The sequence below is a fragment of the Ranitomeya variabilis genome, chromosome 5, assembly GCF_051348905.1.
Source record: "Ranitomeya variabilis isolate aRanVar5 chromosome 5, aRanVar5.hap1, whole genome shotgun sequence".
Lineage (NCBI taxonomy): Eukaryota > Metazoa > Chordata > Amphibia > Anura > Dendrobatidae > Ranitomeya > Ranitomeya variabilis.
Genome location: NC_135236.1, coordinates 463,338,807 through 463,351,755, shown reverse-complemented (window position 1 = coordinate 463,351,755; position 12,949 = coordinate 463,338,807). Strand labels below are relative to the sequence as shown.

Genomic DNA, 12,949 nt, shown 5'->3' with positions numbered 1-12,949 from the left:
TCGGGGATGAGTGACGAGAGACTTCGCTCTATGAGCCGGAAGGCTGATCCCGGACCGGAGATATTACCCTGGACCTCTTTTTGGATGAGTGAGGGCTTCTGGAAACGGTACGACCTCTAGGCCGAGAGGGGTTCTTAGACCGCGTTATATCATCCGTGGAAGTGCCCTGGCTAAGGGACGGCTCACGGAGAGACTGTATTGTCCTTTCCAAGGATGCCACAGATCGAGCGAGGGAGGACGCCCATGCGGGGGTACTAGGCTCGCTACATTCCGGGTCAGAGGCCGGAGTAACCTGAGCCGCCGACATTTCGCAGGCGGTGCACAGCGGGTCAGTGTGACCTCGGGGCAGAGATACCTTGCAGGAGGTGCACACAGCAAAAATAACGGAGTGGGTCTTTCCAGTCCGTTTTTGCTTAGACTGTGACATATTTGTGATTAAGTGAGCGTACTGGCAGGGGGGGAGACAATCCTACTGAGTGCGTCTCACCAAAGTTCTGCGGTGGCCTGGCAGGGAGATCCTGATGTCCTGTGCACTGCGTTGCTGCAAAGCCGCCAGCGCACTTCCTGGTCCAAGATGGCCGCCGAGATGTGAGAAGGGCGCTTCTCGGGAGCGAGAAGCGCCCAGGGAGGGGGCGTGTCTTGGGCGGACGTAGGCGTGCATGTAGGCGGGCGCTGGAGTCCGGACCGGGCCGAGGTGCCACCGCACCAACGGAGCGCCGGAAAGACCGCCGTGCCCCCTCAGAATTATAACGCTGCCCCGCGGCTGCAGAGCCGCATTAGTAAGAGAGTAAGGGGCCCCCCCCTGTCAGCTCGTCGGCCCCCGCACTTACCCTGTGCGATGGAACCAATGCTCCATCCACCTTCACCTTGGTAGGGAGAGGGTGGAGAGCTTCTGCCGCCATGCGTCGTCCGCTATATTCAGTGGTGATGCAGTGGGCGGCTGCACGGACGCCATGTCATTCTGTCCGGCTGTGCCCTGGCTCCAGGAAACTTAGGTGGATGATTAGTCCCCGTGGTCGCCTGAGAGGGAGGGAGGGAGATCGGAACGCTAAGGAACCGTCGCCACACTGAAAAGTGAGCCAGGGCTGGCATCCATCGTCGCGGGAAAGGATACAGGAGGAACGCTCCATGTACTTGCCCGTTGTTGGTGCGGGGGAGATCAGAGCTGAAAATTTGCCTGTCGCCCCCTTCTCTCCGTTAAATTAAAAATTGGTGGGGTCCTGAGGACCCAAGTGCCTCCTGAGACACTAAGTAAGAACTGGGTCCGGATTCTCCAGCCCGTGGGTGTATACTGCAGGGGAGGAGTTAATCTTTTGTGTGTGTTTAACTTAGTGTCCTCCTGGTGGCAGCAGCATAACACCCATTCGTCCTGTGTCCCCCAATGATACGTAGGAGAAAAAAAAATTACAAAAAAATAAATACATATTTACCACCAAGATTGTGTGTTTGCCACAAATTTGACACTGTCATACTGAGAAATGGGGAGAAATGGCACCAAAATGTGTCCCACAAAACTGTGGCTGTACAGTACTGCTTAGCCATATGGAGAGATTTGGGAGGACCGGAGCGCTATTCTTGGGAGAACAAATTATTGTAGAATAGTTTACGGACTCCGTATACAGAGCCTTTAAGTTCAAGAAGAGCAGAATACCCCTCCCCACCCACCCTTCAAGGGACCCAATTTTGAAAATTATACCCCTTTGGGAATTTAGCTCAGTTGTAGTGATTTTGACTCCATGGGTGTTTTCCAGAAACAAGGGGCAGTGGATCTTGCCAAGTGAAAATTGCAAACTGCCATTCTAGTGACCAGTACGTTGTAGTCACCTGTATGTTGCAGTGCCCAGCTTGTGCTTTTGGAGACATGAACTTGTAAATTAGACGGACTCTCATCGCTACAGAAATCTCAAACATGTGGACGCAAAATGTGGTTTAGGCACACTGGGGCTCAGAAGAGAAGGGGCATTGAGATTTGGGAGCACAAAATGTGCAGAATTTCTTTTGGCAGGTGAGGAGCCATTTCCCTTTTCCAGAGCCTTTGTGCTACCAGTAACGTGGAAGCCCCCTATATTTCCGTTAACACATGACGGACCTGAGTAAGGACTTGGTTTTTTTTGCGGATTGACTTTAAGGTTTTGTTACGATTATTTTACATAACATTTTGGATCACATTTATCCTGCGATGTACACAAAATGCTTACTTTGGGGGTATCCATCTAAATCTCTGAGTGACGTGATTCAGATGAAACCTCCGATGGATCCATTCACTATAATGAGGCAGCAGAGTTACTCTGGACTCCGTCTGGCCTCTGTTCAGCGGTGTCCTTTTCAGAAGTGCACAAAACTGTGGCGGACAGCGTTTTTATGCACGGCTAAAAAGACAGACACCGCCAGATCACAGGCCAGACCATGTTCAGTGACCCCACCTGACCCATTATAGGGAATTTTCCGCTGGGGGTCCTGTCTGAATCAAGTAATTCAGAGATTTACACGGAAACCCCACTGTAAGCACTCAAAGTCGAATGCAGGATAAATGTACGCCGAGCCTTACTGCAATCTTTGGGAGGCAGAATGAACAAAAGCGTAGGTGAAGAATTGGTTTCATTTATTTTTTTATGCCGTTCCTCATGCGGTATAAGTGATTAGGCGACTTTATTCTTTGTGGATGTGCGATAACACCGAGAACAGTTTTATATCGGGTTTTTATGTTAGGCTGCTGTCATACCCTAAAAACGCTTTAAAAAAAGCGCCATGTGGCGGCTCAATTTTTTGCTTGATGAGATGACATTGGTACCATTTTTGGGCACAAAGTTTTTTGATCGCTTTCTATTCCAATTTTTGGGAGGCAGAATGAACAAAAACCCGCAATTCAAAATTTTTATGGGGTTTTTTTTTATGCCGTTCTGCGTGTGATAACATTGATACAGCAGCTTTATTTTTGAGGTCAGTACGATTACAGGGATACCACATTTATAATAATTTTTTATGTTTTAGCTTTTGCACAATACAAATATTTTATATAAAAAAAATCATTTTTGCATAGCTTTATTCTGACAACTATAACTTTTTTTTATTTTTCTGCAGACAAGAGCTGTATGGCAGCGAAAAAATGTGTTCACTGAAGGAGTGCGACAGTTTAAGGCTACTTTCACACTAGCGTTAACTGCAATCCGTCACAATGCGTCGTTTTGCAGAAAAAACGCATCCTGCAAAAGTGCTTGCAGGATGCGTTTTTTCTCCATTGACTAACATTAGCGACGCATTGCGACGGATTGCCACACGTCGCAACCGTCGTGAGACCGTAGCGCCATGTTGTGGCGGACCACCGGGAGCAAAAAACGTTTACATGTAACGTTTTTTGCTCCCAACGGTCCGCTTTTTCCGACCGCGCATGCGCGGCCGGAACTCCGCCCCCACCTCCCCGCACCTCACAATTGGGCAGCGGATGCGCTGGAAAAATGCATCCGCTGCCCCCATTGTGCGGCGGAGACAACGTTAGCGTCGGTGACCTCGGCCCGACACACTGCGACGGGCCGAGCCCGACGCTAGTGTGAAAGTAGCCTTATGGAGAGGTGAGTTCCGGACGCAGCAATTCCAAACGGGTATTTTATTTTATTTTTTTTACATAAAAATACAAATGTATTTTGTATTTTTTTATCATTATTTTGTGATTTTTTTTAAAAATGTTTATGCAATTTTTTTCTACTTTTTCCCTCTATGGGAATTTCATTTTCAGCAGCCTGATAGCTGTTTTAAAGCATTGTAATAGTTTATAACAAAGCGCTGCACTGACACAAGCCCCTTAGACCATGCTCTGCACATGATGACCTCGGGTCACCATGGCATCAATTGGGTCCTCGCGATGTCGATCGGAGGGGAGAGGAGCTCCCTCACTTCTAAATGCGGTGTTCGATATGGAGTGACATCCCCGCTTGCACCGTGAGAGTCTGACAGTGCAGAGGCAGGTTCACCGCAGTTCAAAATCAATGCAGTGAATTTCTCCGAAGTTCACCGGGAGAATTTCACTGCATTGAACATGAACTGCGGTGAACTCGCTTCTGCGCTGTCAGACTTTCTCACGGTGCTAGCGGGGATCTCACCGAGCTCAATGCAGATCAGCCCGGCTGGGAATGCAGCCTCAGCGACCGGCAGTAACCTCAATGAGGTCAACACTAGTCATGGATGCTGCGCTCACAGCAGATCATTCTCCAGCAGTTCCCAGCCTGGACAGTCACATCTTGGCACTGTCCAGGTTGAAAACGGTTGTATGCGAGAGGATCGGATCACAGTAAAAGGACATGACATTCGGCTCACCCTCGAGGCAGAGTTTGAGGTAAATGTAATTAGCATATCGCCTCCGATGCTCTCGCCTTGGATAAGGTGTTATCCGAGCATGCTCGGGTGCTAATCCAGTGACTTGGTGTGCTCGAATAATATGTTTGAGTCCTGGCGACTGCATGTCTTGCAGCTGTTCGACCGCCAAAACACATGCAGGGATTTCCTAACAAACAGGCAATCATTGCAAGTGTCACAACTGTCGAACAACCACGAGACATGCAGTCGCGGGGACTCGAACATATTATTCGAGCACACCGAAGTCACTCAGTTAGCACCTGAGCATGCTCGGATAGCACCTTATCCAATCACATTCGCTAATCACTAATGGTTAAACAATGGATACATAATATAGCTATTCTGTTCCTATTGTGAACTTTTTTTTTTTTTTTTTAAGAAAAGGACAGAAAAATCGAATATTTATTTCATGAACTTTTACATATTCTTTCTATAAACAACTATAAAAATAAAAAATCTGGACCTTACCAGAAAAGGTATAATTTATTTTCATGTCAGTTTTTCATGGCTGAGACACGATAACTGTTCAGGCTCCGACCACAGAGCCATGGAAACAGCCAAGTGTGGCTGAGCGATACTGTGATTGTATCTCCCACCGAAATGAATATGCTAGTTTCCATTGCTGCAGAAATATGCACTGCATAATCACAGTGATCCATTCCTCTTACCCTTCCCCTAATTTCTTCCGCACTGGGACCTTTCTGTTTTGATGCCAATTCTCCGAGAGTGTTCTGATTCAGGTCATCATCCACCAATCCTGGAACACAAACAGAGTGTCAAAAGGGAAAAAAGAAATTAAATCCAGTGGCAGTAATTTCAGATGATATCTGTATGTCCTCTAAAGACTAAACACCATCAATTCTGAGTAAGAAGAGGACCACAATGGATGGCACTTATATAATCAATACACATTAGGCTACAGTCAGTCTTCTGTGTATGAAGGCCTCCGGACTTTCTCTTTTCAGATGATGTCAGGGAAGAAAAGAATCCGGCCTGTTGAATTTACATTTCTTGGAGATTCATTGATGTCTGAGAAGTCTCAGCCAGGCCCAGCTGACAAGTCTCGGCCGGGCCCAACTGAGAAGTCTCGGCCGGGCCCAACTGAGAAGTCTCGGCCGGGCCCAACTGAGAAGTCTCGGCCGGGCCCAACTGAGAAGTCTCGGCCGGGCCCAACTGAGAAGTCTCGGCCGGGCCCAACTGAGAAGTCTCGGCCGGGCCCAACTGAGAAGTCTCGGCCGGGCCCAACTGAGAAGTCTCGGCCGGGCCCAACTGAGAAGTCTCGGCCGGGCCCAACTGAGAAGTCTCGGCCGGGCCCAACTGAAAAGTCTCGGCCGGGCCCAACTGAAAAGTCTCGGCCGGGCCCAACTGAAAAGTCTCGGCCGGGCCCAACTGAAAAGTCTCGGCCGGGCCCAACTGAAAAGTCTCGGCCGGGCCCAACTGAAAAGTCTCGGCCTGGCCCAACTGAGAAGTCTCGGCCGGGCAAAACTGAGAAGTCTCGGCCGGGCCCATGGCCCATAGGTCACGCCGCGGGGTCTCTGATCCAAAGGCAGAGGGGCTGTCAGCCCTTTGTCCGGTTCCAGAATGCTGCGATGGTGTTCAATTGCAGCATTTCGGAGTTTAAAGTGCCGGGAGCAGTTTGTGACCGCTACTGGCACCTAGTGCTAGGTGTCAGCTGTCAGAATCAGCTGACACCCGGCGGCGATCGCCCGCACACCCCCGGGTGTGCGGCCGATCGCGATGACTTAATATTCCATCGATGGTCAAATAGGCCCAGGGCACTGTCACAAAGGGGTTAAACTGTCTACTCTTGCATTGAATTTAACGTCTGTACATGTCCCTGCTTAAGTCAGCACTATATAAAATAAAACTATTATATGGTGCTCTATAGAAGTCTTAAAAACCTTAGTAATCAATGTTGCATCATTCATGCGCTACACTCACTATGCTATGTTCTCACGTTACACGGCTGTTGAAGCCAATGGTTTCCGAGTAAGCAGAACTGCAGAGTGGGACCAGTATGACATTAGTAAGCCTAGCCTATTGAAATGTTCACTGTGAACCAGTTATACAGTCTCTGTCACTACATTATTTCTAACCCACAATGCCATTTGTTGTGAGAAAAATATCTGGTCCTTATTAAAATGCTGTTATATTAACTGCCATTACTACCTCTTGTAGTCGGCATTCCATTAGCTTACTGCTCTAACTGTAAAGAACCCATTTCCATTTAGATGCCGGAATATCATAATGAATGTCTCCTCGTCCTTTGCAATGTCTTAAGAGAAATTATTCATGTGCAAGTCCTGGTACTGATCGCACAGTGTTAATACTTATAAATGAGATCTCCTCGGAGGCGTCTCTTTTCTTAGCTAAACAAGTCCCACTTTTCTAAGGTCTTATCCCATATAATAATCTGCTTGCTTGCCTGCCTTTTAAGTGACTCTAATGTCCCAATTTAGATTGTGAGCCCCAATGGGGACAGTGATGATCTGTAAAGAACTGTGGAAATTAATGGCGCTATGTAAGTAAGCATAACACAAAAAAATATCCTATCTACAATGTGGACCTCTAAAACTGGATGCCATATTCCAGATGTGGCCTTACAAGGGAGTTATAAAAGGGGAAATATACATTTGGATTATACGATTTTATCTCTCTTTTATACACCCTAAAATCTTGTTTGCTTTTGCAGCTGTAGCCTGACATTGAGAACAGCTCCTTACAAGAGTTTTCCCACGAGCAAATTACATTTTATGGAATAGATCTTGGAATAATAATAATTTCCACAATTGGATGTGTTAAAAAATAATGTTTTGTGGTTATTAAAGAGGTGATAGTTTTGTCAGCAAAAGACTGTCGCTTTATAGTATAATCAGAATATATCCATACCTCTAGTAGACCAACAGATACCATTTGGCATACCTCCCAATAGAAGGCCATTCATCAAAGGACAATATGCCAAATAAGTGTAGACAGCAAAAACCTTGTATGCTGGGCTATGAGTACTACATATGTGACGGGATTCCCTCCCGACAGAGTTAAACAGCCCAAGCCTACATTTGCCAATGGTTTTAAGCTTGTGTAACTAGTCCTTTCAATAGCGGCGATTTATACAGTAAACTCATAGTGTGGTTAAAAAAAACAAAAACTATGAAAAAGCAAAACATAAAAATGTCTCTTACCAAGAGTTGCAGACTTTTTCCCTTTTTCTTGAGCCAGCTTGCGAACTTGTTTTTTAAGTTCAAGTCTTTCCTCTTCTAGCCGCTCAATCTGTATAGTTACAACATAAACTTTATTATTATCAAGCCCAGAAATGTGTATCTGTTTCGACCAGAGCGATCCAAAAGAAGACATGTTCTGTGAACCTTGCTCTACACACTACAGATAATCATATTCAAAGCTAAAGTATACCGATCGGTATATTGGACCGCCTCAATATTGCTTAAAATCCTTACTATTATTTCTATGGTGTCCATACAATCAAACACAGTGAAACAACAAAAAACAAAGGAAAATAATGAAATCTACCCCTACGCCACCAGAAAAATGTAAAGGTAGAGAAATCAAGGCTGACGTAAACTAACATCGAATCTTAGAAACAAGCCTTACCTCCTTTAAAAGGACCTGGTTTTCGGCTCTGTACTGCTGCTGCTTGAGAGCCTTCACATTTTTAAATTCAGTCAGATCGATGACAGTTTTGGGGTCAAGTCCTGTTATACAAGATGCAGAATACGTCTCAAACAAATACTAATGTTTCTACAAAATTGGCATAAATGAATAATACAGGGGGATAGAAGAAACTATCGGAGAAGAAACCAAATACTTTCCCCACTTATGGCCCACTTCCCCTCCTCCCATCTACTAAACTCATCATCCACTCTCAAAGAACAGCTCAACTTCATCATGGTCAAAGCAAGATGAACTGCCAATATAATGAGGAGTCTGGTTAAACCTCCTATTATGCTTTATAGGAATGGAAAAGGCACTGGCAGCCACATAGTTTGTGCAGCAGTTTCTAGCAAGTGCTTTTATCTCACTTCAGTGCTGAGTTCACAGTTACACCGCTTAGTACTGCTGTATAATGTCCTTAAAGCATCTTCTGTAGGTGTGCTCAGGGATAAAAGATAAAGAATCTCTCTGTATTAATCTGTATTGGGGACATCATAGTAGCTAATCTCCAACAACATAGACAACTGAAATCAGAGATAGGGCCTTCAGAAAATGGTGTATAAAAAAGAAAAAGGGCCAAGTAATTTAATGACTAAAAATAGTGCTATTTCTCATGAGCACACACAAGACAGCTTATTCTGAAATAGCATGTATTTATTTAATGGAAAAAATGCTGAAATGATCATAGCATAGAAGTTTTACACTTTTATTTTTTACACTTACTTTATTTTTCGGATTATAAGACGCTCCGGATTATAAGATGCACCCCAAATTTTGTGGAGAAAAATAGGAAAAAATATATATTTTTCAATAAAATGGTGGTGCTTCTTATAATCCATGCGTCTTATTGCTTACCGGGGGTGGTGGCTGAGGTGAAGCAGGGTTCCAGGGTCGCTGCTGGAGGAGGCAGGAGTGGGGTGATGCTGCAGGCCGCAGGCGGGGATGAGGAGGTGTTCAGTTGTGTGGCGCACTGCTACAGGTGTTCGGTGGTGCTGCTGCGAGTGTCTGGCGCTGCGGGAGCTCTGCTGACATTTTGTGAAAGGCCAGAGTGTCTGCAATTCCGTGGTTTCCTGTGCAGTGGACTCCGGGAAAATAGCCGCCGGGGGCGGCGCATGAGGAGATGGAGATCTCGCCACCAAGATCTCAGGAGATGAGATCTCAGAGCTGAGACACCACCGCAGCACCACCGGACACCCCCTCATCCCAGCCTGCAGCAACAGCACCGGTATGGTGTATCCGCATTATAAGACGCACCCTCATTTTCCCCAAAAATTTTTGGGGAAAAAGTGCGTTTTATAATCCGGAAAAATACGGTAATTCTTTTGACTTTGTTAAGCATCAAAACAACATGTCTGCCTTCTCCCATAAACAACATTACATCTGTCCATTGGTTGTCTTACATCGTAGCTGGCCTCCATCAGAAGGCATGATGCTGTGATTCAAGTCGTGTATCACCAGTGGACAAGAGTGACGAGGCTTGTGAAAGAAAGCAGCCTTGCTTTTCCTACCCTAGAAGGGTATGCTGTGTACTCTAAAGAGGGTGACATTGATTTGATTCATGCACTGTTCAGCCTTTGGGCCACAGTGAGATACTCTTTGTTAGCACCAAATGTACTAACCGGGTATTTAAAAGAAAAAAAAGATTTTGAAATATTCAATATACTCAACATTTAAACATCATAATTTATTGTCTTGCATTAAAGCAAAAATGGTGAAATAGGAGGATGGGGGGGTGTACAGAGTATAACGACAAGAAAAAATTGTCTGGTCTTCACCCGTCTCTGCTTTCTATCTATCTTCACCACCTCCCCTCTCCCTCTATCCAACCACCATCTGCTCACTTTCTAGTCCCTGTCCCCCTCACCGGTCACCCATGTCCAGCAACATGCGCACCCCCGCAGAAACTTTGAACACCTAGACACCCACACACTCTCTGACTCTATCCTACCACTGGCATCCATATCCTCACTCCACGACACAGACAGTGCCACTGCTTTCTACAATGCCACTCTCGAATCAGCTATTGACACGGTTGCACCTCTCGTTCATGGCAGAGTGCGATGTATCAATAGAAAACCCTGGCTTTAACACCACTAAAAAGCTCCGGCAAGTGTCCAGTGCTGCAGAGCGGCATTGGAAGAAAACACATTCACAAGACGACTTCACTGCATTCAAACAGGCAACCCCCACTTTTAAATCTGCTCTAACCTCTGCTAAACAGGCCTACTTCACAACCCTCGTATCTTCCCTGTCCTACAACCCCAAACAGTTATTCAAAACCTTTAACTCCCTCCTCCGCCCCCCACTGCCCCCTCCAACCTCCCTCATCTCTGCTGAGGACTTTGCCACACACTTTAAAAATAAGATCGACCAGACAAGGAAAGTCTTCATTGTTCAACCACCACAACTTTGTACACCAGACCAATGCCCAAACCCCATAACCTCTCTATCCAACATTACTGAAGAGGGGCTTAAGTGTCTCCAAATCGCACCTCACCACCTGTGCGCATGACCCCATCCCACCTCCTCCCCAAACTCACCACCACTCTTATCCCATCCCTAACCCACCTCTTCAACCTTTCACTAACTTCTGGCACCTTCCCTTCTGCTTTCAAATATGCCACAATCACGCCTATCCTTAAAAAGCTAACTGCTATGTCCAGCTCCCATTCGCTTCCAAACTCCTGGAGCAGCACGTCCACGCTGAACTTTCCTGCTACCTCTCATCTAACTTGCTCTTTGACAATCTACAATGTGGTTTCCACCCCCATCACTCAACTGAGACAGCCCTGACCAAAATTACTAATGACCTACTTACTGCCAAAGCTAACGGACAATACTCTGTACTCCTCCTTCTAGACCTGTCCTCTGCTTTCGACAGAGTTGACCACTGCCTCCTAATACAGATCCTCTCCTCCTTTGGCATAAAAGACCTCGTCCTATCCTGGATCTCCTCATACCTTTCCAACCGCACATTCAGCGTCTCCCACTCACACGCTACCTCCTCATCCCACCCCCTTCTCTGTTGGAGTCCCCCCAAGGCTCTGTTCTAGGACCACTACTCTTCTCAATCTATACACTTGGCCTGGGACAACTCAAAGTCCCATGGATTCCAGTACCACCTTTATGCTGATGACACTCAGATCTACCTTTCTGGCCCAGACGTCACTGCTCTGCTGTCCAGAATCCCGGAGTGTCTATTAGCCATATCCACCTTCTTCTCCTCTCGCTTTCTCAAACTCAATGTGGACAAATCTGAACTCATCATCTTTCCTCCATCTCATAGATCTTCCTCACCTGACCTATCTATCGCAATTAACGACATCACGCTTTCCCCCGTACCGGAAGTCCGCTGACTCAGAGTAACCCTTGACTCTGCCCTGTCCTTCAAACCACACATCCAAGCTCTTTCCTTCGCCTCCAGCTCAAAAATATCTCCAGAATCCGTCCTTTTCTCAACCGTCAATCTACTAAAATGCTTGTGCATGCCCTCATCATCTCCCGCCTTGACTACTGCAACATCCTTTTCTGTGGCCTCCCTGCTAACAGACTTGCACCTCTCCAGTCCATCCTTAACTCTGCTGCCCGACTAATTCACCTCTCTCCTCGCTACTCCTCCGTTTCCCCCCTCTGCAAATCTCTTCACTGGCTCCCATTCCCTCAGGGTATCCAGTTCCAGTTCAAATTACTAATACTAACCTACAAAACCATCCATAACCTGTCTCCTCCATATATCTCTAAACTAATCTCCCAATATCTTCCCTCACGTAATCTCCGGTCCTCCCAAGACCTCCTTCTCTCCAGACTTATTCGCTCCTTATCCAACCGCCTCCAAGACTTCTCCCGAATATCCCCATCCTTTGGAATTCTTTGCCCCAACACTTCTGACTATCAACCACATTCGGATCCTTCAGACGGAACCTGAAAACCCACCTCTTCAGGAAAGCCTACAGGCTGCACTAACCCGCTGTCTCCTCACCACTACCGAAGCTACCGCGTCACCAACACCGGAGCTCCTGCAACCCTCAACCTATTGTCTCCTTCCACACCATCCTGTAGAATGTAAGCCCGCAAGGGCAGTGTCCTCGCCCCTCTGTATCAGTCTGTCATTGTTAGTTTGCTTACTGCAAGTGATATCTGTAATTTGCATGTAACCCCTTCTCATGTACAGCACTATGGAATCAATGGTGTTATATAAATAATAATAATAATAATAATAATAATAATAATGCAGCCGTGCAAATAGTAATCAGTACAAAATATAAACATTTTGCAAAATCATACATATGATGAGCCCCCTCAGAGAGGATACAAGAGAAGCACAATAACTGTATCAGTTTTGATATTAATGTCTGTGTTCCTCTTTCGTTATCCATGTTTAATTGCATTATAGCGTTTTGCTAGGAGAACAGTCGTTTTTTTAAGTGAGCAGAAAGTATTTTTTCATTATATCCTGTAGCAATGCCAGGTGGGTTAGGGTTAAATCCTAGCTCTGCAGGCTTTGATTACACCTGGCTGGCTCTGCATATAACCAGGCTAGGTGTTCTTCTAAGTCAGTCTGCTGGGGAGGCTGAGCAAACTGGATGAGTCTTGAAGTTGAAGAGAGATACAAGCCATTCTCTCTTTGAGAAGAGTATGCACAAGCCGTGTGCACCAGTATCAGGTATCAACGACTGAGGACTCTCAAATCTTACATATTTTTATCCCGATCACAGCACCATGGACATGCAATTACTTGTACTAAAAAGGTAACTTCAAGTATCAGAGAGACAGAAGGGTCTGGTAGTGTAAACTTATGGCAACCTTTGACACACTCAGTGCTGGAATGAATGTGTCACATGGATTTACGTTATGTCTTTCTACATCAACTAATGAATGTGCTTTTCAGACCATTTAGGGGACATCAGGACGATGAACCAGACCTCAATCA

At 46.0% G+C, this 12,949-nt stretch overlaps 1 protein-coding gene across 1 annotated transcript in view; it reads right to left on the bottom strand.

The window, feature by feature from the left end:
• CEP290 (centrosomal protein 290) overlaps nt 1–12,949 on the bottom strand; it is a 284,715-nt gene that overhangs the window by 211,674 nt on the left and 60,092 nt on the right. Inside the window, exons 15-17 of the mRNA XM_077265451.1 lie at nt 7,960–8,060; nt 7,533–7,620; nt 5,019–5,107 (exon numbers count right to left, since the gene is read on the bottom strand). Of these exons, the coding sequence (XP_077121566.1) occupies nt 5,019–5,107; nt 7,533–7,620; nt 7,960–8,060 (278 nt within the window). The remainder of the gene's footprint in view (nt 1–5,018; nt 5,108–7,532; nt 7,621–7,959; nt 8,061–12,949) is intronic.